This window comes from Podarcis erhardii, assembly GCF_964252035.2.
Source record: "Podarcis erhardii genome assembly, chromosome: 14".
Lineage (NCBI taxonomy): Eukaryota > Metazoa > Chordata > Lepidosauria > Squamata > Lacertidae > Podarcis > Podarcis erhardii.
Genome location: NC_138503.1, coordinates 15478220 through 15504384, shown reverse-complemented (window position 1 = coordinate 15504384; position 26165 = coordinate 15478220). Strand labels below are relative to the sequence as shown.

General features: G+C 44.5%; 1 protein-coding gene and 1 long non-coding RNA gene across 2 annotated transcripts in view; one reads left to right on the top strand and one right to left on the bottom strand.

Annotated features, from left to right (window-relative positions):
- LOC309329022 overlaps positions 1-26165 on the top strand; it is a 114034-nt gene that overhangs the window by 39839 nt on the left and 48030 nt on the right. The gene's annotated exons all lie outside the window — the stretch shown is intronic.
- Positions 815-22808, bottom strand: HDC (histidine decarboxylase). Its single transcript, XM_081838952.1, has 12 exons — positions 22565-22808; positions 20952-21124; positions 15434-15547; positions 12230-12352; positions 9713-9847; positions 8375-8518; positions 7567-7633; positions 7088-7250; positions 6899-6989; positions 4591-4689; positions 2665-2766; positions 815-1777 (listed from the first exon to the last, which is right to left on the bottom strand). Exons 1-12 carry the CDS (start codon positions 22590-22592, stop codon positions 1025-1027), a joined length of 1992 nt encoding a protein of 663 aa, XP_081695078.1. The 5' UTR covers positions 22593-22808; the 3' UTR covers positions 815-1024.

Below are 26165 nucleotides of genomic sequence, written 5' to 3'. Positions count from 1 at the left end.
CACGGGTGAGTGGCTGCCCGGACAGAAAAGGTTCATTTTGGCAGCCCAGCCAGGTGTTTGTACCCAGCCAGGGAGATAGGCACCTGCTTACGCACGAGTAACCCCTTAGAACCATTACAATGTGTAAAATATTTTTTTCGTAAATTACCGTTTTGCAAAACAGATCCCATGAGTTTCAAGTATAATTTATTTCTGGCTGTTGGTTCGTGGTGTTTTTCCAACAGAAAGAAGAACATGGTTTCCTTGACAGCACCTCTCGTTGCAACATTTGTTGGTGCTATTCCTTCTTCTGAAACTAAAAAAGGCTGAGGACAGTTGACAACTTTTCATCCTAGCAAAGGTTTTTGTGCATCAAAAAGACAGAAATCCTACATGTTCAGCATTTCCTGGTCTGAAAATACCATGAGGAAAATGAGATCTGTTGACACTGTAAACAACTAAAAACTTTGGCAGGTTTGAGTAACGTTTGTAATGTCTAAAAACTAAGGTAAAAATGGATTATTTAAGAAAAATAGAGAAAATATGTGAAGCAGTCGAAAAAGGTTGAATATGGAAACCATGGAAGGGTGGAGGGGAGTCTAGGGATTCAGGAAATTCTAAATGCTGATGCTGACGTCTAATGTTTGAATTTAAATGCGTAGTGTAAAACTGAATAAAAAAGATTGTACAAAAAAACCACACCAATTCTCAAGGGGCCAGTTTTGAACTAATGGCCTCTAGTTGCTGACCCCCTTTTGTATGATAGCTTACCAACCCACAATGCAAAAATTCCATTTGGAAGCAGAGAATCTGCAATGAAACATGAAACGCCAAGCACAATGCTAAATAGTTTTATTTCTCTTTTAAACTTATTAAATATACAGGCTTTTAAAAAAAATAGCACAGAGTCTTCTGTAACTAATATAATTATTTTATATATTATTAGAGAGGGTCATAGATTATTGCGTTGCATGAGAATAAGCAGGCTTTGGTTCTCGCTGCCTTGAGGAGAGGAAGGGGACAGCCGTTGAGGGTGGAGGACTGACTACACGGTGGCCTGTAGAGGGCAGCATGGCAGCTGGAGCCCACACTGAATCGTGCATTCGGGAAAACTGGGCACGCTGTAAAATTTCAGGTGTTTCTTCAGGGCGCTTTTCTTGAGCATCAGTATCTCTCTGGGCAATTGGGAAAGGAGTTTCTCGCTGGTGCAAGGTCCACTCTTCCCGGGGACCTCCAAGCCCATGGCCTTTGGGTGGCTCGCTTCCCAAAAGCCAGCTGTTGGGACACTGAGGGAGCGAGCTGTCTTCTTCTTGCTTTGAACAGAGAACGAGGGCACTTTGTGGTTGGTGGGGCTCAGGCTGCCTTCTGCAAAGCAGTCGTCCAAATGAGGATCCTCAGGCACGCCAACGTTTTCACCGAACAACCACGGAGAAGGGCTCAGAGAACCTCTTCGAGGCTGCACAGTTATTTTACATGGGAACCTTTTGCTTTCTTGTTCCTCTAAGTCAAAAAAGGGAGCAGCACCTATTGATTTTGAAATGGGGCTGGTTATCACGTTGGGAACTTTGCCCCCTTCCTCTGAGATGGCAACAGGTTTGGGCGTATGATGCATGTTTAAGACTTGCACCGCAGTCTGTTGGATGAGGGCCCAGTCTCGTCGGATGTCTCCTCGGGTTGTAAACTGAGACGTCACAGTGAACCGAATGATGAACTTGTCGTGAACCGTTGCCGGAATAACAAAGAGCTTCCCCGATTTGTTCAGATCTTTTAAGACCTTTTCTGTCATCCAGTTAGGGCCCTGTTTTCAAAAGATATTGTGATAAACCACGTACAAATTGTTTTCAAAGTAATAATATAATAATAATTTATTATTTATACCCCGCCCAATTGCCTGGGTTTCCCCAGCCACTCTGGGCAGCTCCTAACAGAATATTAAAAACACGATAAACCATCAAACATTAAAAACTTCCCTAAACGGGGCCTTCAGATGTCTTCTAAAAGCCAAATAGTTGTTTATTTCCTTGACATCTGATGGGAGGACATTCCACAGGGCGGGCGCCACCACTGAGAAGGCCCTCTGCCTGGTTCCCTGTGACCTCACTTCTCACAAGAAGGGAACCGCCGGAAGGCCCTCGGCGCTAGATCTCAGTGTCCGGGCTGAACGATGGGGGTGGAGATGCTCCTTCAGGTATACTGGGCCGAGGCCATTGAGGGCTTTAAAGGTCAGCACCAAAGAGAGAAGCATGCAGCTGAATGCTCCAATTCCCATCACAGCCTTTGATTAACCCAGGAATCTGGACCATCACCAGTGATTCAGGTCTGTGAACTTAAATTATGCTTTTTCCTATTAAAAGATGACTTGGTGGAGGGTGTGTATGCATGACAGAAGTTTATAAAGTTATTCTTGAAGTGGATAAATTAGGGGATTTTTCTCCCTCACCCATAGCAACTAGGATGTGGAAAGAGCCGGTAACTTAGACTGTATCTACACTGAGGGATATGAAGCAGCCTTGTTAATGGCCTGGCTATATTCCACCCCCCTTCAGCCCTTCATTGGAGATCTGATGTATACTAGAGATGCTCACAGTGATTCATTCTCTCCTACGCTCTTTCTTCATAGCTGTTTTTTGGGGGGGGGGTGAAGTGGATTGTTTTAAATTCTAGAGGGGGAACTTTTGCTCTTACCTTTAAACGAAACACAACCAGTCCAAGGTGTCTCTTAGCAGGGATTTCAAACAGGGGATCACTTCTAACCAGTGACTCAAAATATTTGGCCATCTCGGTGCCCTACAGTTTCCAAAAAAGCATAAGCAATTATTGTTTTACAATGATTTTTATTAAATCTTCCAAATTATTACATAACTCCAATCTTAGGAGTTATTTTCTTCTTGACTTCCTGCCCCCTCCTTCCTTGATTTTTAAAATTCCCCCTTAATATCTGCATTAACACACATCTACATTTATTTTTTAAGCCTGTAAAATCCATTTTCTACATTCTTCCATTGCTCCTATCTCAAATCCTGCATGTGATTTCATATGAGAATTATAGTTTGATAGGTATAATCCACCATTCTTCTATAAAAAAAAATCACCATTTTGTCCTCTTATTTTAGCATAAGCAATTATCATTTCCAACAGAGCAGTGCAAAAGTCATAGGATGCAGAATTAAAATGAAAACATGATCTTGCCCAGAACCAACGAGACGTCCCTGACCACCCTCAAAGATTTAAGTAGTTAACATTTTAACATACAGAAAGGCTGGAGAAACTTTGGGGTACCTACTCACCATTGTCACTTAAAAACTGTACCTGGCTGCTGGCTAGCAAGCTTGCTTTCCTATCTGACTCATTAGCCAAAGTTCTGCATATTACACAAAGTTGCCAATAATAATAATAATTTATTATTTATACCCCGCCCATCTGGCTGGGCCTCCCCAGCCACTCTGGGCGGCTTCCATAGAAAGCAAAAATACAATAAAATATCACATGTTAAAAACTTCCCTGAACAGGGCTGCCTTAAGATGTCTTCTGAATGTCAGGTAGTTGTTTATCGATTTGACATCTGCTGGAAGGGCATTCCACGGGGCGGGCGCTACTACCAAGAAGGCCCTCTGCCTGGTTCCCTGTAGCTTTACTTCTCGCAATGAGGGAACCGCCAGAAGGCCCTCGGCGCTGGACCTCAGCGTCCGGGCAGAATGATGGGGGTGGAGACGCTCCTTTAGGTATACTGGACCGAGGCCAACAAATATGTATATAGAATCATAGAGTTGTAGAGCTGGAAGGGACCACAAGGGTCATCTAGTCCAACCCCCTGCAACGCAGGAATCTTTTGCCCAATGTGGGGCTAGAACCTACAACCTTGAGATTAAGAGTCTCATGCTCTACCAACTGAGCTATCCCAGCTGGATATATTGTTAGGAGAAATTCATACAAAACCGCCAAATCCGCTCCACTTCCCAGTGGGGAGGAGTTGCGGTGGACCGCATGGCCACCCACTCCCCACCGGGGGCGGGGGACTTTGTGCCCCGTTGCCTGGGGGATCCCGGCCATGTCAGAGCCCGGCCAGCCAATCGGCGGTGAGCCTTTGGGCTCTTGTGGCGGCTAGGCATTGTTTGACCTTATGTGGGGGAAGGGAGGTGTGGCCATCACCTGCCCCTCCATGCTTAAGGGCATTCTGTTAAAGGAATCCGGGGGTGTTGATCTAGTCTGAAGCCCGGCTGCGGGGCTAAGGCCTTGACACGACCCCGAAGGGGACACCAGGGGGAGCTTGAGTTGGTTCGCATCAACAGGGCTCCCCCTACCGATGGCTTACCCTTACTGGGACTTCCTGCACAATGGGCAGGAGTCAGATATAATCAGGTCCAATCAATGCCTAAGCCAATACTGCTCACATTCTGTAATTCAATAAAGTTGTGGCCAAAATTTCCCCAATAACATAAACCTAATATCTGTGTCCTTGTGTGAGTTATTTCCAACGAGGGGGTTGGCTGCGTGGTCTTGACACGCAATGGATTTTCATTAGAACTGCACTTAAGAGTGGGGGAAATTAGAAACCAAAATTGACGGATTCGCCCTTGCCCAGTCACACATGTACACCTCCAGTTCACCTACATGTCTGACGTGGTCTTGAAGCTTCTTGACACCAAACGAGCGGATCACAAACCAGAGCTTCAGAGAACGAAACCTTCGGCTCAGTGGAATTTGCCAGTGCTGCAAATCAAACAACAGTCAGAGGTCAGCTAGGAGAAAAAGGTGGAGAAGGGTTGGATGTCGAAACCTGCCAAGGGCACGAAAGCCACATATCTGGGATCTCATTCTACTTATTGATGGGGAGCAACTGTACCTTGGCAGCAGAGAAAGCTCATGCATCTGTCTGCGTTTCCGATAATACACTCCTGCAGCCTTCCCAAACCTGTTGCTCTCCAGCTGTTTTGGACTGTAGTTCCCATCAGCCATGGTCTGCATTTTGTGTGTGTCCAAACAGAGACCAGATGCCCACAAGGCCTCATTTGAGTTAGAATTAAACAGACACCAGGCACAGGAATCTCTCCTAGTACCCCCCCCCCCCGGTAAACAAAGAACGAATAAAACGTGGTGCCTCCTTCTGAGATCTACTGTACAAATTTTTATAAATCTATATAAATCAGGCAAATAAGTAAATATTCCCCTCATGACTGAATAACTGGAGAATTGTATTAGGGCAAAGGCCTTCCTAGCCACAGGGCATGCCCTCCAAACCCATTTGAGCCCAGTCCATCTGGTTTCAGAAACCAAGTTCCCATATGCACTACGCGTTTCAAGCACTAGGATACCATTTTAAACAGTCATGACTTCTCCCCCCCAAAAGAATCTAGGAACTGTGGTTTATTAAGGGTTTTTGTTAGGAGACCCCCTAATCCCCTCCCAGAGGTGCAGTCCTCAGAGCAGTTCAACAATCAATTCCTCTTCCTGAGTGCAGCTCTGTGAGGGGAATAAGGGTCTCCTAACAACTCTCAGCAACCTTAGGTAAAGGCAAAGGGACCCCTGACCATTAGGTCCAGTCGTGGACGACTCTGGGGTTGCGGTGCTTATCTTGCTTTATTGGCTGAGGGAGCCAGTGCACAGCTTCCAGGTCATGTGGCCAACATGACTAAGCCGCTTCTGGCGAACCTGAGCAGCGCATGGAAATGCCGTTTACCTTCCCACCGGAGCAGTACCTATTTATCTACTTGCACTTTGACGTGCTTTCAAACTGCTAGGTTGGCAGGAGCTGGGACCGAGCAATGGGAGCTCACCCCGTTGCGGGGATTCGAACCACCGACCTTCTGATCGGCAAGTCCTAGGCTCTGTGGTTTAACCCACAGTGCCACCCACTCTCAGCACCCTTAACAAATGACAGTTCCCAGGATAATTTGATGGGAGTCATATGTCACATACTAATATATGACATATATAAGACTAATGTGAGACTAATATGTCTTCCAAAGCATCTACTCTATTCCGAACTTAAAAATGGAATGCGTAATGCTGTTGGTCAACAAAAGAGGTCTCTCTCAAGGCAAAAAAAAAAAGTAGTATAAACACTGATAACTGGGAAACACTGGCTCCAGTTGGAGAACAGCCTTTACCAAAGGTGTCATGGATTTTGAAGGTGCTCAAACTCAGTACGAAAGGGAGAAATGAGCTAAGAGGAAGGCACATTTGGCAAACCCTCACCGTGATCAACTCCCACCTGGAACCCTATGTCCCCACTGTGGAAGGATGTGTGGATCCAGAATTGGCCTCCACAGCCACTTACGGACTTACTGTTCATGAAAGACAATCTTACTCGGCTACGAGGGATCACCAAAGAAGAAGACTAATATGTAAGAACTACTACTGCTACTACTACTAAATTTTATTTATACCCCGCCCTCCCCAGCCAAGACCGGGCTCAGAGCGGCTAACAACCAATAATAAAAACAAGTTGATTAAAATACAATTTAAAATACAACATTAAAATACAACATTAAAACATTAGGATGCAGCCTCTTCACTGGAGGAGAAAGGAAAAAGAAAGAGGGGGAGGGAATCAAACTGATTCTAAGCCAAAGGCCAGGCGGAACAACTCTGTCTTACAGGCCCTGCGGAAAGAAATCAGATCCCGCAGAGCGTTCCACCAGGCTGGAGCCAGTGTAGAGAAGGCCCTGGCTCTGGTTGAGGCTAATCTAACTCCCTTAGGGACCGGGACCTCTAGGGTGTTGCTATTTATGGACCTTAAGGTTAATACTGATGGTGATGATGTATGTTTCGCCTAAGGAGGTAAATAATTTTGGGGGATTTCTCATGGGATAAAAGATAAAGGAGGAGAGAATCAGCCCCCCTACTGCTATTTTGCAAACAAACACAGAAATCTGGTGTCTGGTCTACAACAGCCCCCTTTTGCATTCAGTTTACTCACCATGAAGTCCGTGGCTGACCCCGTGTTGGGATGTCTGAGGTAGATGGGATTAACACTGAAGGTTTGCTGCAGCTTGTTTTTATCCTTGATCCTATACAAATGTGGACCAGGGGGGAATAATTGGTCATTGGGGTGAATTGCAGAGACTTAGAATTTCACGTGTGTGCACGCTTTGAGCCTCACACTCACCAGAACGCTGTGCAATCGAAGTGAACCATCATCCATTTGGAAGGGTTGAAGGTAAAAGAATCTGCGTGTTCTATTCCAATCAAAAATGTTCTGAATTCTGGGCAGAGGAACGCTGTCCCAGCATAGGCAGCATCGACATGAAGCCAGAGTCCCTCTTGAGAGCCTAAAGAGTAATTGAAGGTGATGTTTGAGAAGGTATAGAGATGTATTGAATGTTCTCTGTCTGCCCTTGCACTAGCAGATGACCGAATTTAAAGGCTGCACAACAATGAGATCTAATGCAACAATTGCACTAGTGGAAGCTTGTTGCGCAACAGCTGATTCCTGCGCAACAGCTGATTTCTGTGCAATAGTTGATACTTGCACAAGCTGTTGCGTTGCCATAAAATCGAGAATCAGAGATTTGCTTGGGGTAAGGGTTGGTCACCATCTAAGACTTGTTATAACGGTCCCTTTTGAGAAGTATTGAGACTACTTACATACGGGTCCTAGCTCCGAAAGGCTGTCAAAAGCACAGACTCCAGTTGTTCCAAGAGTTGCACAAACCTAGACAAAAACAGGGAGTTGTCAAGAAAGCACAGCAGAACATCCAAAAACACCAGAGACACGAATTTATTGGTCAACAAAATGTCCACTCGCAGGATGGAGACAAGTCGGCCATCAGTTTTCAGGGAGTTGAAGGCAATACGGGAGAGATATCATTGCTCATGGGGTGACCCATGGCAGCTGCTGAGAAAACAGGTTTTGCAAGTGTTAGAAAAACCTGCACAACTTGTTTTAACCAGAGATGGAAAGAATGGCTGGACATGTTCTAAACAACATCAGGGCTTCCACAACATTCAGCTCTGAAAAGCAAGTGTCCCCCTTTCTTCAACCATAGTTTTATGCTCCTTAAAGAAGTTGCTGTTCTAGCTGTCTGTCCTTCTATCTATCATCTATCTATCTATCTATCTATCTATCTATCTATCTATCTATCTATCTATCATCTATCTATCTATCTATCTATCTATCTATCTATCTATCTATCATCTATCTATCTATCTGTCTGTCTATCTGTCTATCTGCCTATCTGTCTGTCTATCTGGTCCAGTATCTTATTCTGGTCCAATATCTATCTGGTCCAATATCTTATTACCAGATGCCTCTGGGAAAACCTCATGCAGAAACCAAGCCCAAGAGCACTCTCCTTTCCAGAAACTGGCACTTAGAAGCAATACTTCAACCAAGGAACTAGAGCAGAACCATCAAGGCCAGTAGCCTTCCAGGTATATAGAAAACAAAACTTACAAAGATGGGCACAAGGCCACGGCTTCTGTCTTCTTCAATGGCTTTTTTCAAGGTTTCTCCTCTCAAGGAAAAATTTTCATCCACAGGAAGAAATCTCATCTTCACGAGGGAAATTAAACCCGCCTTTTCTACTGAGGAGTGAGCCTGAGAAGACAAGCAAGGAGATTCCAGGGACTCAAGTGCTGGTAATGTTGGTCAAGAGAAGCCCATACTACTAGAAGATTTAGTCAATACAATTACAATTAAGTTTGGCTGAAGGCCTGAGCAGATTTGCCCTCGGTGCATATATTCAGCCCATATATTTTAAAGGATACGTGTTGTTTGGTCCCTGCTCCTGCCAACCTAGCAGTTCGAAAGCACGCCAAAAAGTGCAAGTAGATAAATAGGTACCACCCTGGCAGGAAGGTAAGCGGCGTTTCTATGCGCTGCTCTGGTTTCATCAGAAGCAGCTTAGTCATGCTGGCCACATGACCCGGAAAAACTGTCTGCAGACAAACTCCGGCACCCTCAGCCAGTAAAGTGAGATGAGCGCCGCAACCCCAGAGTCATTCACGACTGGACTTAACTGTCAGGGGTCCTTTACCTTTACCTTTATGCAGCCTTCTTTTTCCAAAACTGACACCCCTACACATGCAGGCCTTCATCAGAAACACGGGGCACTTCCAGACTGTTGATAATTTTGAGTGGCATCCAAACAGCTAAATTCATTTTGCACGATCAGAGTTGTTCGGGAAGTCATGCACAATAAAACCCACTTCCCCTACAGATCAGACTTTTTAATGATGAGGAACATGTGGGTTAAGGCATGGATGCAAGGTGATTTAACCTCCTTGCAAACAAATCAGAATGAGTGCCCACTGCTTCGAGTCCTACCCTCTGGAGTAGCAGAAAACAATTTTGCTTCATCTTCTGTGTAGCAGCCCTGTAGATATTTGAAGGTGGCTATCATAACATAAAAGTTTCCTTTTATCCAGGCTAATTATACCCAACTCCTTCAACCATTCCTCATAAGGCTCGGTTTCCAGACCATTTATCGTTTTGGTCATCTTCTGCACTTATTACCAATATTCTTCTTAAACTATGGTGCCCAGAACTGGGGTTAACAACTCTCAGCAAATATAATAATAATAATAATAATAATAATAATAATAATAATAATAATAATAATAATAATAATAATTTATTTATACCCCACCCTTCTGGCTGAGTTTCCCCAGCCACAGTTCCCAGGATGTTTGGGAGGAAACCATGACTGTTTAAAGCAGTACGATACTGTTTTAAATGTATAGTCCAGATGGGGCCTAACTCATATACATGCAGACATACACTCTCATTTACCTGATCTGAGGCATAAGCAATGAGACGAGAGTTCAGAGCAGAATCATCTGCACCTGGCTCAGACTCCTTCATTTCCAGAATTTTATTCTTCCTTGCAGCCAACAGAGCAACCAAGGTTGATTCACTAACTGTGCTCTGCAGAAAGAAACAAAGAAACAAACTCTCATTATTAACAGCAACCTATATCACAAACAGGGAAGTGGGTGGCGCTGTGGGTTAAACCACAGAGCCTAGGACTTTCCGATCAGAAGATCGGCGGTTCGAATCCCCGCGATGGGGTGAGCTCCCATTTTTGGTCCCTGCTCCTTCCAACCTAGCAGTTCGAAAGCATGTCAAAGTGCAAGTAGATAAATAGGTACCGCTCCAGCGGGAAGGTAAACAGCATTTCCGTGCGCTGCTCTGGTTCGCCAGAAGGAGCTTAGTCATGCTGGCCACATGACCCGGAAGTTGTACACCGTCTCCCTCGGCCAATAAAGTGAAAAGAGCACCACAACCCCAGAGTCGGCCACAACTAGACCTAATGGTCAGGGATCCCTTTACCTTTACCTACATACAGCAACAGTATTTTGTGTTGTGTAGGCTCCTATGATGTAAGTAATGGGCCCGGCCTGCTAGCTGCTCCCTAAAATATCACTGGTTTGCTCATTTCTATATATAGGGTGCCTACATTCCGCATGGACTGGTTGCATGGCAACAAGTGCAAATGGCTTTAGATACCTATTAGGTCCATAAATTACCATACAGCATATATTCAACACAAGAAACAGCGACAATTTGTTGTTGACAAAGGACAGGTGGGGCCCCATTATCTTCAGTAGCTTAGGGTCTCATCCAACCTAAATCTAGCCCTGGGTGCAAGGTTTACCTCTGTCTGGAAGTGATACAGGTCAGGCTATTTAGCTCAGCCAAAGCTTTCTGAATAGCAGCTGGCTGAGGTTTTTCTTGTCATCTACATCCTAGCCATCTCCTTTTTTTAACTGGAAATTATCAGGGATTGAACCTGTGACTTTCCACATGCAGAGCCTGTGCTGTGTCTCTGAGCTACGGGCTCCTTCCGCTAGAAAACTATACCTTGCTGTTTTAATCTACAAACTGCTAATTCATTTTGTCCCCACTGCAGGTTGCAATCTATGAATCATTTCATCATAGGCCAATGGTGACACCTATTGTTTGCTCTAAGAAATGATATTAATCTCTCTCATTTATAATAATGCTTCTTTTTAGAAAAGACTATTTATGTATGTGACCACGGCTGTGCGGATGTTGTTGGTCCAGAGATGGAAAGAAGATAAAGTCCCTACCAGAGAAGAATGGCAGATCAAGTTGATTGATTATGCTGAAATGGCTAAAATGACTGGAAGAATCAGAAATCAGGGAGACCAAATTTTTAATAAGGAATGGGGAAATTTATAATTTATCTTAAAAACCATTGTGGGATTGGAATAACAGTTGCAGTTTAATGGTGAATTTTGGACACAATGGAGAGGTAAAAGATTTGGATTATTATAAAAGATGCGGGAGGAAATGACTAACAATAGGACCCACAAAGAGGAGGAGGGAAGCCCAAGAGATTCTTTGGAATCTTTTTTCTATGTTGTATGTTGGATATGTGACTGTAAAACTTTAATCTGAAAAACCAAATGAATATATAATAATGCTTCCTTTTTGTTTGAGGCGTGTCACAAACTATTCCCCAGTAGAAGGATGTAAATCAATTTTGACATGTCCAGAAAAGACGGTAGAACAAGAATAGGGAAATGATGTCTATGGCCATACTGTTAAAATTCCTGCTCCATGACTGCAGTCATGGGATTGTTGTCTATCACATGACGGTATATGTTTTGACTCCACAGAGTGGGAAGTGACAAAGACATGTTTGTGTTACTGTGTTCTGTGAAGTGGGACTATTGTCCTTTGTTCTTTCTCTTTGCTGTCTGATGCTAGAGAGAGAAGGAGCCATGTTGCAGCGTTCCGTGTGTGTTTATATGTAAATAAAGTGGATTAGCCAAAATGCTGAGTTGCTGAGGTCTGTTACGCAAGCTGCACAAACTCTGCGGATCCCTAAATGTGCAGGTGTCGGTTGGCATCAGTCGCTGTGGTGTTCGGGCTGAAGAAAGCTTTTGAAGCTCCCGAACAATCAGGAGGCAGAGAACATGCCAGTCGGGCATGTGTCTCTACCAGGGTCCTACTCGAGTGTAGGCCGAGCTCCTGACACATAGTACCCTTAACATGCTCGATCTTGTCTGATCTCAGAAGTTAAGCAGGGTCAGGCCTGGTTAGTACTTGGATGGGAGACCACTGTGGAATACTGGATGCCGTAGGCTTAAAAAAAAAAAAGAGTAGGGAAATGGTGGCCCTCCAGATGTTGATGAACTCGCATCATCACTGACCATTGGTCATGCTAGCTGTGGCTGATGGGAGTTTTGGGGTTCCCCAGACTCCCCATCTCTTGCACTAGAAGTTGTGAGCATGTTCAGATTAAAACCAAAGAAAACACAGCCCTCCTGAGCTGCTTACCTGCAAGATACCTCCACCCCTGCTGTCTGGATGATGATGCAAGAAGAAATTTGGGAGACCTAACATTTGAGCCAACCAGTCCATCACGTTCATTTCCAGTTCTGTGCAAGCTGGGCTGGATGCCTGCAAGTGTAAAGGAGATACAGGATGAGGAAAGGGATCTCTTTTTACTGGGTCAAAGCCGACCGATGAACAAATATGCATTGTGTAGGGAAAGGGAAGCTTCTAGACCTGCAGCCTACTCGTGAGTAGGGATGCTTGAATCTCTCAGTTTCAGCTTCTCATTTTTTCCACTCTTAAGTTCACCCCTTAACATTCTCACAGCAGTTTGTGGCTTGTTTGAAATCCCTGTGAAAACTCATCATCATCATCATTTTAGTGCAAATTCTCGTGGCATGCAAATCTTTGTATGCAAGTTTTCCTCACATGCATATTTCTGCAAAGCAATTTCCCTTAATATGATGGGTTATGGGGTTTGTTTGTTTTTTGGCATATTTGTGATTTTGTATGTGTTTTGTTTAGCTGGAAAATTGCATTGTCACATTTGGAGAAGTGCAAATTTTAAAACATCCATCTATGATTTTTTCTTATCTTCATTAAGATTTAATTGTATTAGTTTATGTACCGGTAATTTGTTTAGATTTCTGCTTTTCTTCTTTCTTTTCTTTTTCTTTTCTTCTTTTGTTCTTTGTAACCCTTTTAAATCTTTTTTCTTCCTTTCACATTTAAAAGTTTTGATTTGCATATATTTGCAATATAACTCAATAATAAAAAAAGCACCGGGGCCTTTCAGTATGCATATCAGAGCAAATTAGATAAGACTGCGTTAAAATGAAAACTACTGGATTTCTTCCCCAACACTATCTTACAGAAGTATTTTGTTAAAACACTTTGCATGACTGCCGTCTAGTGTTAACATCATGTACTAGTATGGTAGAGTAAATCTGTAAGAAGCTGTTTTGCCTAAGCAAATAAGTGCTTTAAAAATAATATTAATATGTTTTTAATATGATTTTCCATAAGTAACAAGTATCACTGAAGGCTGGCTTTAATTGGGGGGGCTGCCAGTGAGTGGAAGAAATACTACTTGTGTTCAGTCCAGGTAGGAACTGACCCTGAATCTTTTTCCCAAAGTGCTTCTGCATAGGTAATGAATTTGGGAGGATTCGTATTAGAGGGATGGCCTGGGTTGCGGAGGATAGTAATTTGGGGAAATAAATTAATTTAATATGACTATACCTAGAGGTGATTTAGGGATAAGGAATGTGGGTATCAAAAATGGAACTGAAATGATTGATTTTGAGCAGGGTCATGTTGAGAAATAATTTTCTAACACCATAGCACAAACTTTTCTTTCAATATCCAACTCCCACAATATTATTATTATTATTATTATTATTATTATTATTATTATTATTATTATTATTAGAAACGTTTGGATTTGATACCCCGCCTTTCACTCCCTTTAAGGAGTCTCAAAGCAGCTAACATTCTCCTTTCCCTTCCTCCCCCACAACAAACACTCTGCAAGGTGAGTGGGGCTGAGAGACTTCAGAGAAGTGTGACTAGCCCAAGGTCACACAGCAGCTGCATGTGGAGGAGCGGGGAATCAAACCCGGTTCCCCAGATTACAAGACTACCGCTCTCAACCACTACACCACACTGGTAATATTATTATTACTATTATTATCATCATTATTATCATTATTTAGATTTATATACCTCCCTTCATAATAAGATCTCAGGGCAGTTCACAGAATAAAATGCAGGATAAAAACGTAAAGGTAAAGGACCCTGACAGCTAAGTCCAGTCGCAGATGACTATGGGGTAGCGGCGCTCATCTCGCTTTCAGGCTGAGGGAGCCGGCATTTGTCCGCAGACAGCTTTACAGGTCATGTGGCCAGCAAGACTAATGTAAACTGCTTCTGGCGCAACAAGACACCGTGACGGAAGCCAGGGAGCATAGAAATAGCATTTACCTTCCCGCCACAGTGGTACCTATTTATCTACTTGCACCGGAGTGCTTTTGAACTGCTAGGTTGGCAGGAGCTGGGACAGAGCAACAGGAGCTCACCCCGTCATGGGGATTCAAACCGCTGACCTTCTGATCGACAAGTCCTAGGCTCTGTAGTTTAACCCACAGCGCTACCCAGGGTATTCAAACCGCCAACTTTCTGATCAGCAAGCCCAAGAGGGACAGTGCCGTCCACGGCGCCACCCGCATCCCTTTTGCCGATGTTGCACAATGGTCTCAGCCGATATCGCTGCTGATCTGAGCTGCCTTCCCTCGCACTGAGGGAGACCAGGACAGCTAATCGCTACATTCCCCTGGCCCCGAGGTGGAGCAACTTTTCTCAGTCAGCAGGAAAGAAGAAGAAGCCACAGTGGACATGCATTTTCGCTGGCTGCCCCCGCTGACAGTGGCTTGATGCAACTCCTCCCCCCACCCATCCGATCTCTGCAGCTGCTCCTTCCCTCGTCCCCACGCCTGATCTCCAATTTGCGGTGTTTCACTGCTGATATATCACGATGTCGAAAACCAGATATCGCTCAGCCCTAGTGCCGTACCTTGGAAGTCAAACAGAATCCATTCCGGAAGTCTATTCGACTTTGGAAACCAAAGTGCGGCTTCTGATTGGCTGCAAGAAGCTCATGCAGCCAATCAGAAGCCGGGGAAGCGCTATCGGACATTCGGGTTCCAAAGAACGTTCGCAAATAGGAACACTCGCTTTTATGTTTGTGGTGTTCGGGAGCCAAAACGTCTGCGTACCAAGGCATTTGGGATCCAAGGTACGACTGTACACCTAAAATCCTTTGCATATTAGGAGCTACCCCACATTTTGTTCAAAAAATTGCTTTGCAGAGGTAACTACCATAGAGTTATCAAAAATTTAAACAGTAGGGGGTCCATGACTTGGCTTTTGATAAATAGGGGGTCCTCAGTAATTAGCTAATTGGGAACCACTGCTGTAGAATATCAGTCAGCCAAAGGCCTGGTTGAAGAGAAAACAATATCTCAGAGAGGCAATGATATTATAATGCCAGCCATGTACACAGGTAGTTAAACATAACAAATGTTGATATAATAAATGTATATTTAAAAGGTTAATCAGGTACAAAATCTTTCAGCAGTCAACAACCATGATTTTGTTGAGCAGCATCAATTCAACATGAAAACTCCCAAGAAAAGCGGTGTCATTTACCCAGGTAAATCCCAAGCAATTAATGGCGTCTGCTAGCATGTCGCCCAGGAGTGAAGGCCAAGAGGTGAGAGCCGGAAAGTAGGCATGCATGTGTGGACTCTGCCAGTGGACAACCTGGGTTAAAAACAAGAGTTGGGAAGTTGATGAGAGGGTGAGAAAGGGTTGATTACTGCAGAAAATAAGTGAAAAGGAGCAAAAGGTTACCTTAACTTGCCCTCCAACATTTCTCACATGAAAATAAATTAATAATAATAATAATAATAATAATATATTATTTATACCCCATCCATATGTCTGGGTTTCCCCAGCCACTCTGGGTGGCTCCCAACATCATAATCATAATCACAATCATAATCAAGAGATAAAACATCAAACATTAAAAACTTCCCTAATGTCTTCAGACGTCTTCTAAAAGTTAGATAGTTATCTATTTCCTTGACATCTGGTGGGAGGCCGTTTCACAGGGCGGGCACCACTACCAAGAAGGCCCTCCTCTACTTGGTTCCCTGTAACCAGGGGTGAACGAAGGCTAACCGAGACCCGGGCCGGGGCAAACCACCGGCTGCGCACGCGTTGCGCCACTACGTACAACGCATTAATGGTGTCGCGACGTAGGGGGCATGTGCGGCGTTGCTACGTACAGCACATGTGTGCGACACTGCGCATGTGTTGTACATAGCAGTTTGTTGCCAGCGCTGCTCGAATGACATAGAGACAGTGGCGGGATCCTCTGCTTGCAGCTGCAGCCACGAACGGAGGTTCCTCCACATGCAGCTGCTGCGGCACGATGGCTGCTCACGCCGCCGTGCCCAGGGGCATCAGGGCGAGCACCCTTCTTGTCACCCCCCCAGACATGGCAGCTGGTGCGCACTGCCCCCGTCCCCCCCCCCCGTCCCCTTGCGATGCTACTGCCTGTAACCTCACTTCTCTCAGTGAGGGAACCGCCAGGAGGCCCTCGGAGCTGGAGCTCAGTGTCTGGGCTGAACGATAGGGGTGGAGACGCTCCTTCAGGTACCGTATTTTTCACACCATAGGACGCACCGGACAATAGGACGCACCTTGTTTTAGAGGGGGGAGAACAAGAAAAAAAATTCTCCCCCTCTCTGCCCAGCGCCCCTTCAGCGAAGCGGCAGGAGGCGCTGCGCAGAGAGGGGGAGAATTTTCCCCCTCTTGTTTTCCCACTCTAAAACAAGGTGCCGTTCAGGCGGCTACCTTGGAAGCCTGTAGAGTGTGCACCGACCCCTCTCACTCTCCAGGCTTCAGGTTCCTTTCAACCTGCTCTTTGGGGCTGGCGGGGGAAGCCCACCACCAGCCCCAAAGAGCAGGTCAGGGAGCAGCGGAAAGGCGCAGCGGAGAGGCTGCTGCCATAGTCGGGCGTCACCTCTCCAGCTGGGAGAGGGTCGCGGGGCTATGGTTTCTTTAGCCCCTCACGCGCTCTCCCAGCTGGAGAGGTGGCACGCGGCTAAAGAGGATCCTGCCATAGCCGCGCGTCACCTCTCCAGCCGGGAGAGGGTCGCGGGGGGCTTCTTTTGCCCTGTGCGGGCTCTCCCGGCTGGAGAGGTGACGCGCGGTTATAGAGGCTCCAGCCGGGAGAGGGTCACGGGGCTATGGCGTCTTTGATCCATAGGACGCACACACATTTCCCCTTCATTTTTGAAGGGGAAAAGTGCATCCTATAGAGCGAAAAATACGGTATATCCTGAAGGCATAGCTGTCAATTTTTCCCTTTTCTTGCGAGGAATCCTATTCGGAATAAGGGAATTTCCCTCAAAAAAAGGCAAACGTTGACAGCTATGCCTGAAGGGACATCCTATTAATTTTACTACAGTGGTACCTAGGGTTACACACACCTCAGGTTACAAACACTTTGGGTTACAAACTCCACTAACCCGGAAGTAGTACCTCAGATTAAGAATTTAAAATGAGAACGGATATTGTGCGGCGGTGGCAGGGCGGCAGTGGGACGCCCCATTAGCGGAAGCGCGCCTCAGGTTAAGAACAGTTTCAGGTAAAGAACGGACCTCTGGAACAAATTAAGTTCTTAACCCAAGGTACCACTGTATTTATACCCGGCCAACTAACCGGGCAGTCCCAGACACTCTAGGCAGCTTCCATCAAATATAAAGATACATGAGGACATTCCGGGATCAAATCAGAAACCAGGACGGCTTCTGTAAATCCAGGACTGTCCCTGGAAAATAGGGACACTTGGAGGGTCTAAAGCAGAGAGCCACACCTGCAAATGCTCTCTCTGTTGTTTCTAGTGATGTTCTATCTTCTGCACAATTAAAAGGATTCGTGTGAAACCTACAGCTTCGTTCCATGTCGCTCTTGGATGCTTTTCAACGCTCCCCGCCTACTTTGCAAACTCCACCCACTTTGGCTTTGGCCCTGCCCACTTTGGGCTGTGGCTCCACCCACCACTGTCATACAGATTGCTCCCCTACGGGAAACGCGGTGCTTGGCAGGAGACAGGGGAAGTTGTCTACCCCGGAATTGAAGGCACAAGATCTTCAACTACCCCAGGTTGTTAGACCGCAAAGGGGGGAGGACTGCAGTCCTCCCAAAGTGCATCTCAGATCTGATGGAAGCATCTGTGCATTTTTTTATTAATGTCAAAGGAAATAGAAGAATGTGGGACTGGCAGATAAATGTCTCACTAAAGCAAAACCATTTATCTCAACGAAGCATGCCTCTTAAGAGGAAATGGAAACCCATCCATAAAGAGGAAGCGATACAGATTTTCAAAGAAGAAAGCTATCACAGTACAGTTTTCTTCTTGTTTATATTCATTATTTATCGTGTGTCGGCAGGAATATGCAGCTGACCCATATGGGGATTGAATCTGCAACCTTGCCATTATACAGAATCCATTTGTTAATTTTGCAGCTACTGCTATCATTCATCACAAAAATAATAGCTACTGAGCATTGATACCACACTTTTCAAATGTTCAAAATGCTTCATGTACCTTATCAAAAAAAAACCAACAAGGTAGGACAGCATTATCTCCATATTGCAAATGCCGGAGTCTGACAGATTATTAGTGAATAATAATAATGATGATGATGATGATGATGATGATACAGTGGTACCTCGGGTTAAGTACTTAATTTGTTCCGGAGGTCCGTACTTAACCTGAAACTGTTCTTAACCTGAAGCACCACTTTAGCTAATGGGGCCCCCCACTGCTGCTGCGCTGCCACCGCACGATTTCTGTTCTCATCCTGAAGCAAAGTTCTAAACCTGAAGCAGTATTTCTGGGTTAGCAGAGTCTGTAACCTGAAGCGTATGTAACCTGAAGCGTATGTAACCTGAGGTACCACTGTAATAATAATAATAATAATAATAATAATAATAATAATAATAATAACTTAATTTGTATACCACCCTTCATCCACAGATCTCAGGGTGGTTCACTACATAAAAACCACAAAATACATAGTAAATATAAGAACCAATAATCCCTCCTCCCACAACTTATTTAAAAGGACATCGGGTGTCAACCTGTGAAAGGCCTGGTTGTAGAGGAATGTTTTTGCCTGGCACCTAAAGGTGCATAATGAAAGCGTGAATCTCCATGGGGAGAGCATTCCACAAATGGGGAGCCACTGCAGAGAAGGCCCAGTTTACTTAAGAACCTCCACTAAATTTGTAATCGAGGTGAGACTTCATTTAGAGAACTTCCAGCCCTGTCCCTCTGAAAACCGGGAGTTTAAAGAACCTACACTCACATTGTAATACAAATTTAAAACCAAAGTACCTCATAAAAGTGGGAGCCCCCAAACCGACCATAATAGTAAACATGATCAGCATACAGTTCAGTGAGAACAGTAAGATATAATATAAATTATGAGACTCCAGTAGCATCAGAAATGCAGCAGCTCATAAACATCTTCATTCAAGAAAAAGTAGCTGAAAGCACATAGGCAGGGAAATCTCTAAGGCTGGGGTCAGCAAACTTTTTCAGCAGGGGGCCGGTCCACTGTCCCTCAGACCTTGTGGGGGGTCGGACTCTATGGGGGGGGGGAATGAACGAATTCCTATGCCCCACAAATAACCCAGAGATGCCTTTTAAATAAAAGGACACATTCTACTCATGTAAAACACACTGATTCCTAGACCGTCTGCAGGCTGGATTTAGAAGGCGATTGGGCCGGATCCAGACCCCGGGCCTTAGTTTGCCTACCCATGCTCTAAGGGGTGTGTGGCTGGGGGGAATCATATTGTGAGTCTCTGTCTCCTCCTCTTTATGGCAATGGTGGTGGTATCCTCTCCTTTCCCCGATCCCCAATTACTTTTTGTTGGGGGATTTGCTGCTGCTTTGGATCTGCTAGTTTAGATCTCCTCTGCTTTACAATTTATTTTTTTCTTTTGTCGCTGCTTCAGAGGTCCTCCACCTCCTCCCTCCCTGGCTGGCTCTAGGAAGGAAGGAGATGGGGAGTCTTACCAGATGGGCAGGAGTGTTGGCCAAGCAGCCGGGTTGCCAGCCACGTTGGCCAGCAGCAGGTGTAGGCACCCTGCCCTGCAACCCTTGGCCCAGGGGAGCTAATTATTATTATTATTATTATTATTATTATTATTATTATTATTATTATACCCTGCCCTTCCCAGCCAAAACCAGGCTCAGAGCGGCTAACATCAAAGTATAACACATTATCATGAAATCAGGCAATCAGTTAAAAGACTGTCTCACCAGAGTGGTGCATGCTCTGGTTATCTCCCGCTTGGACTACTGCAATGCACGCTATGTAGGGCTACCTTCGAAGGTGACCCGGAAACTGCAATTAATCCAGAATGCGGCAGCTAGACTGGTGACTGGGAGTGGCTGCTGAGACCACATAACACCAATCCTGAGAGATCTGCATTGGCTCCCAGTACGTTTCAGAGCACAATTCAAAGTGTTGGTGCTGACCTTTAAAGCCCTCAACGGCCTCAGCCCAGTATACCTGAAGGAGCGTCTCCACCCCCATCACTCAGCCCGGACACTGAGATCCAGCGCCGAGGGTCTTCTGGCGGTTCCCTCATTGTGAGGTTACAGGGAACCAGGCAGAGAGCCTTCTCGGTAGTGGCACCCGCCCTGTGGAACGCCCCCCCATCCGATATCAAGGAAATAAGCAGCTATCCTATTTTTAAAAGACATCTGAAGGCAGCCCTGTGTAGGGAAGTTTTTCATATTTAATGCTGTATTGTTTTTAACACTCGATTGGGAGCCTCCCAGAATGGCTGGGGAAACTCAGCCAGATGGGCGGGGTGTAAATAATAAATTATTATAATATTATTATTGTTAAATGCTCACCAGGCCCAACTGTTTCTGCTGAACTTGTAAGAGCCTGTGAGAAAAAATGGAAGGCTGCTTTCATGCAAGTTCTTATGAAAGGGGAGAGATGACCCGGTTTGCCCTTCCTTTAGGGACAGTCTTCCAAAGAAGGTCCTTAGAATTGGGTCTCAAGGAAGGACTTGTGTAGGGGATGAAAGCAGGGCACACCTGGTGTTGCATCTCACTAGAAGTCCTTACCCCAGGCATGATGATCTTCTCAATGTCTTTAAAGATGTTGTCCCAGCTTTCTGGCTCGAAAGGTGCGCTGTCTGGCAGCTGGTCTCTCATGTAACCGGGCTGCACATCAGGAGACACCCGTCTCTCCTTAAGGCTGGTCAGGTACTGGCAAATGTAGTCCACCATCTCTTTTCCTGGAAGAAGAAGGAGTTGTGAACTCTTGAGACAGCTTTTCCTATCGATTTCGGGGTCAGTTCACCCCTGCATGCTCATCACCACAGTATCAAAACAGCGACTTGCATGGGTGAATCAGCCACTACCAATTAATCGCCACAAACGGAGATTTCTTTCGATGTCGCCTGATGTCAACTTCACAGTTTTTTTGATGGAGCCAGAGCTCTCACAATGCTGTTCTAGAAGCCATGAAACCAATGAGGTTTTAAGCCTGCAATCCTTACACCTGCTTACTAGGGTGTAAACTTACTCCTGAGATTGCAGTTTGACGTGTCCTTATCTATCAATAAAATTGACTGAACGAAAGGATTGCCAATTAAGGAGGAATGGCTTGTGAAACTGATGGAATATGCTGAAATGGCAAAATTGACTGCCACATTAATAAGAGGACATAACAATAAAGTGTTTAAGTAGGATTGGAAATCGCTGATGGAATATCTGTCAAATTATCACCAATATATGAAGTCACAAGCAGGATTTGAAAAATGAGCAGTGGATTACTGAAAGATTTGATGCTAGTGGGGTTTAGATAATAAAAATATGTGTGTTATAAAACAGCTGATAAAAAAAGAGTAAAGAACAAACATCAGGAAAGGAGGGGTGAGGGAAGTCAAGAAGAAACGTTACATGTAAAAAAAGGGGGTATGACAAGTGCTCTGAAATATAGTTGGAGACTTAATAAAAATGATATGGGGGGGAATTAAATTGGTTTAACACAGTGGTGCTTCCGAAGAAACATACATGCAATAAGCTTGTAAAGGAGGGATGAGGAACTGGTGGTCTTCCAGATGTTACTGAACTTCAGGTCCCATTGTCCCTGACCATTGCCAATGTTGGCTCTGCACATTTATCTGTAAGCCCTGTGGAACTCACTGGGACTTGCTTCTGAGTGGACCCGTTCCACAGCACTTCACCACATTTCGTGTACTGGTAGTCCGACTGAATGGAGCACTTTTTCTTATTAGGAATAGCAGATTTTGTTTCACCTTTGTTTATTTTATAGTATGTATGTATGTATGCATGCATGTATGCATGTATGTATAATTAGACAGATAGATGCAGATGGATGAATGGATAGATAATGTTTTCATAGCATTTTTGTCAAAATCACAAAATGATGCACAATGTAAAAACAAAATTACAATAAAAATCCGAGCTTGTTCTAGAAATCATAATAATGGATTGCATCCAATGTTCTGCTAAGAGGAGACCACCAACTTAAGTCACATGAAAATAATAATAATAATAATAATAATAATAATAATAATAATAATAATAATGTGACACAACAACAGCAACAGTAAACATAATCAACAACAGCAACGTAAGCACCATTTGAGTTTATAAAGTACTATCATAACCCAGTGGGAATTCCAGCAAGACTTCATCCATTTACTCACCTCTCTGTCTGTATTCCTCTTGGTCCATGATTCTGCTTTCTTAAGGAATCTCTTCTTCCAAAGTGAGTTGTGGTGTGAGCGGGTAAGTGGGTTGCAGACACCTCTGCCTTTTCTCAACTGATGCCCATCCGCTCTCCATCCCTTTTTATACCCTCCTTTATCTGCCAGCCATGGTAGATTGCACGTCAGCAAGTTATTAGGAAATGATGACTCCCTGCCTAACTGCTGCTCCCCTGCTTCTCTTCAAGAATACCTTTGATGTCTAGCATCCTTCTCTTGAGTAAATTAGGGACTCTATTAATATTTTCAATGCAACAGGAAACAAAGATGACTACGACAGGTTGCCCAACAAGGGTAGTACCAGCAACAGTGACGGAAGGAAGAGGTACACACACACACACACAGAGAGAGAGAGAGAGAGAGAGAGAGAGAGAGAGAGATTTAATTTGCACCAGGCTAAATATTTGGAACTGAGTGAGTTCTTCATTGGGGAAATTCCTCAGACACAATACAGTACTCTGTTGTTTTGAATTCAACCAAAGCTCATTGCAGAGGCCAAGCCAAAATAACATCCAACGGATCTGGACACGGGTGGCACTGTGGTCTAAACCACCAAGCTTCTTGGGCTTGCCGATCAGAAGGTCGGCGGTTCGAATCCCTGCGACAGGGTGAGCTCCTGTTGCTCTGTACCAGCTCCTGCCAACCTAGCAGTTTAAAAGCATGCCAGTGCAAGTAGATAAATAGGTACTGCTGCGGCGGGAAGGTAAACGGCGTTTCTGTGCACTCTGGTTTCCATCACTGTGTTTCGTTGCACCAGAAGCGTTTTAGTCCTGCTGGCCACATGACCCAGAAAGCTGTCTGTGGACAAACGCCGGCTCCCTCGGCCTGAAAGCGAGATGAGCGCCACACCCGATAGTCGCCTTTGACTGGACTTAACTGTCCAGGGGTCCTTTACCTTTACCTTTTTTACCATAGATCAGTAATAATAATAATAATAATAATAATAATAATAATAATAATAATAATTTATTTATTTATTTATATCCCGCCCTCCCCAGCTGAAGCCGGGCTCAGAGCGACTAACAACAGTAAAATAATACAGCATTCTAAAATCATTTCATTATAAAATCAGTTCAAATCAAATTGATGGCAACCATTGGGCTAGAGTTCTGTGAAGAATTACCCTCTTCCCTCCCTGGATCACTTGAAAATGGCCAAGGGTACCCTGGTCCTCCTACGGCTCAATACCTTAAGGACTGCCTCTCCTCACAGAAACCCACCAGGATCCTGCAATTGTCATCTGAGGGCCTTTTCTGTGTCCCTCCTCACTCAGAGATTTGGAGGGTGGCAACACAAGAACAGACCTTTTCTGTGGTGGCTCCCCATCTGTGAAATGCTCTTCCCAAAGAGGCTCGCCTGGTGCCATCATTACATATCCTTAAGTTCTAGGCAAAAACATTCCTTTGGTCGTTAAATGATCTTCTATGGTCTGTTAATGCTAGGGTAGGGACTGTTATTATGATCATTTCATTATTATGCATTTTATTATGTTTTTATTATTATGCTCCATAAAATGTGTTCTTAATGTTGTACACAGTAAATAATAATAATGGGGTCCAACCATGGTGCAACCATGTAGAAAAAAAAAAGTTATGATATAAAATGCAGAAAATAATAAACATCATATACAATTTACCCCAGGAGGTCCCTCCGGAATATATCCTATGTGTTGAGTGTTGTCTCTGTGTTAAGTTGTCTCTGAGATAAACACAAAATAAAGCTAAGCCAGTGTTTCTAGAAGTTTTGACTTTTTCTCTTTTTTGTTCTGTTTCTTTCCCACTAGGGTGATGGATCAAAAGAGCTTTGCAATTCAAACAGTTCAAAGCCCTAAGCGACCTAAGCCCCGCCTCCTGATTTACCCTCCAGCATTTCTGCACTGAAAATAGGATATTATTATTATTATTATTATTATTATTATTATTATTATTATACCCCACCTATCTGACTGACTTGCCCCAGACACTCTGGGCAGCTTACAACATATGTAAAAACAATAAAATGTTAAATGTTTAGAACTTCCCTATACAGGGCTGCCTTCAGATGTCTTTAAAGGTTGCATAGTTACTTATCTCCTTGGCTTGGGGGCGTCACATAACTCCATACACTCCAACGTTTCTCCGATGAAAATAGGGGCGTCCTAAGGAAAAGCGGGACATTCCGGGATCGAATCAGAAACCGGGATGGCTTCCATGGATCCGGGACTGTCCCTGGAAAACAGGGACATTTGGAGGGTCTGAAGTTCCAAAGCCCCTGTCATCAGGGCCGGCCCACCCATGAGGCAAAATGAAATGACTGCCTCAGGTGGCAGGATTGATAGGGGCAGCATATCTGGCCTTCAAGAAATGCATCAGGAGTTGCTGCTGCATCGGCAGCAATGGCTATGGCGTGCTCCTTGCCGGCCAAATCTGCTACCGCCTCAGCAGAATCCCCTACCCCACACACTCATTCTGTCCCTACAGGAGGAGCTGCTGGTCCCACCCCATACCCCTAGGAGGAAATGGAGGGGGGCTACCCTCTGGGCTCTGTACCCACCTGGCATGAATCAGAGCCGGCTCCATTCTACCCTGTGGCGGCTTTTGATTCCCACTTCGACCTTCAGGTAAAGCTGATCTGATTCCCCCTCCCTTGTTCCTGATGTAGATCTTTATTCCCTGCCGTGTTCCTGATAGATATTAATTCACCCTCTTCTTCCTCTCTGGGGGGTGTGCTCCATCTTGTGATTTGCCTCAGGCGCCAAAATGTCATTCAGTTTTTGGTAACAATATTGTGTGCAGGGTGAATGTGAATCACGGATATGTGAATTCATTTTCTGAAAACTTGAGCTGAATCACTGGGTATCCCTTCCCCTTTTCATTTTTGTTTTTTATTTTAGCTTCCTATGTATTATATAATTATGCTGCTCCTCTTCTAAGGAACATAGACCAGACTGGTAGCTTCTACTGGATACTTCTGCTGAAATTTAACAAAACAAAGTGAAAAGGGCTATCACACCCTTTAAATTTCCACAAAAACACTGGAAAGCATTATAGAGTTACAGTCATTGCCTTATCTCTGCTCCCCGATCTCTACACTGAGATTGGTGAGACTGAATTAACTCCAGGGTGGCTACTTATATAACACACACACACACACACACACACACACACACACACACTCTCTCTCTCTCTCACATCCTGAAGCAAAGTTCTTAACCCAAGGTACTATTTCTGGGTTAGCAGAGTCTGTAACCTGAAGCGTCTGTAACCTGAAGCATATGTGACCCGAGGTACCACTGTATATGCTAATATATATGTAGAAATATAATTGTATGGATTATTACTATCATTTAAATACAATCCATCTCACAAGAGACCAAATGACCTGTGTACCTGCTCACTCTGCTGTCCAAGAGTTGCTTCCCTTAGGAGTATAAACAAACAAACAAACAAACAAACAAACAAACAAACAACAACAACAACAACAACAAATAATAATAATAATAATAATAATAATAATAATAATAATAATAATAGACATTTTACAGTGTAAGGTAAAGGGACCC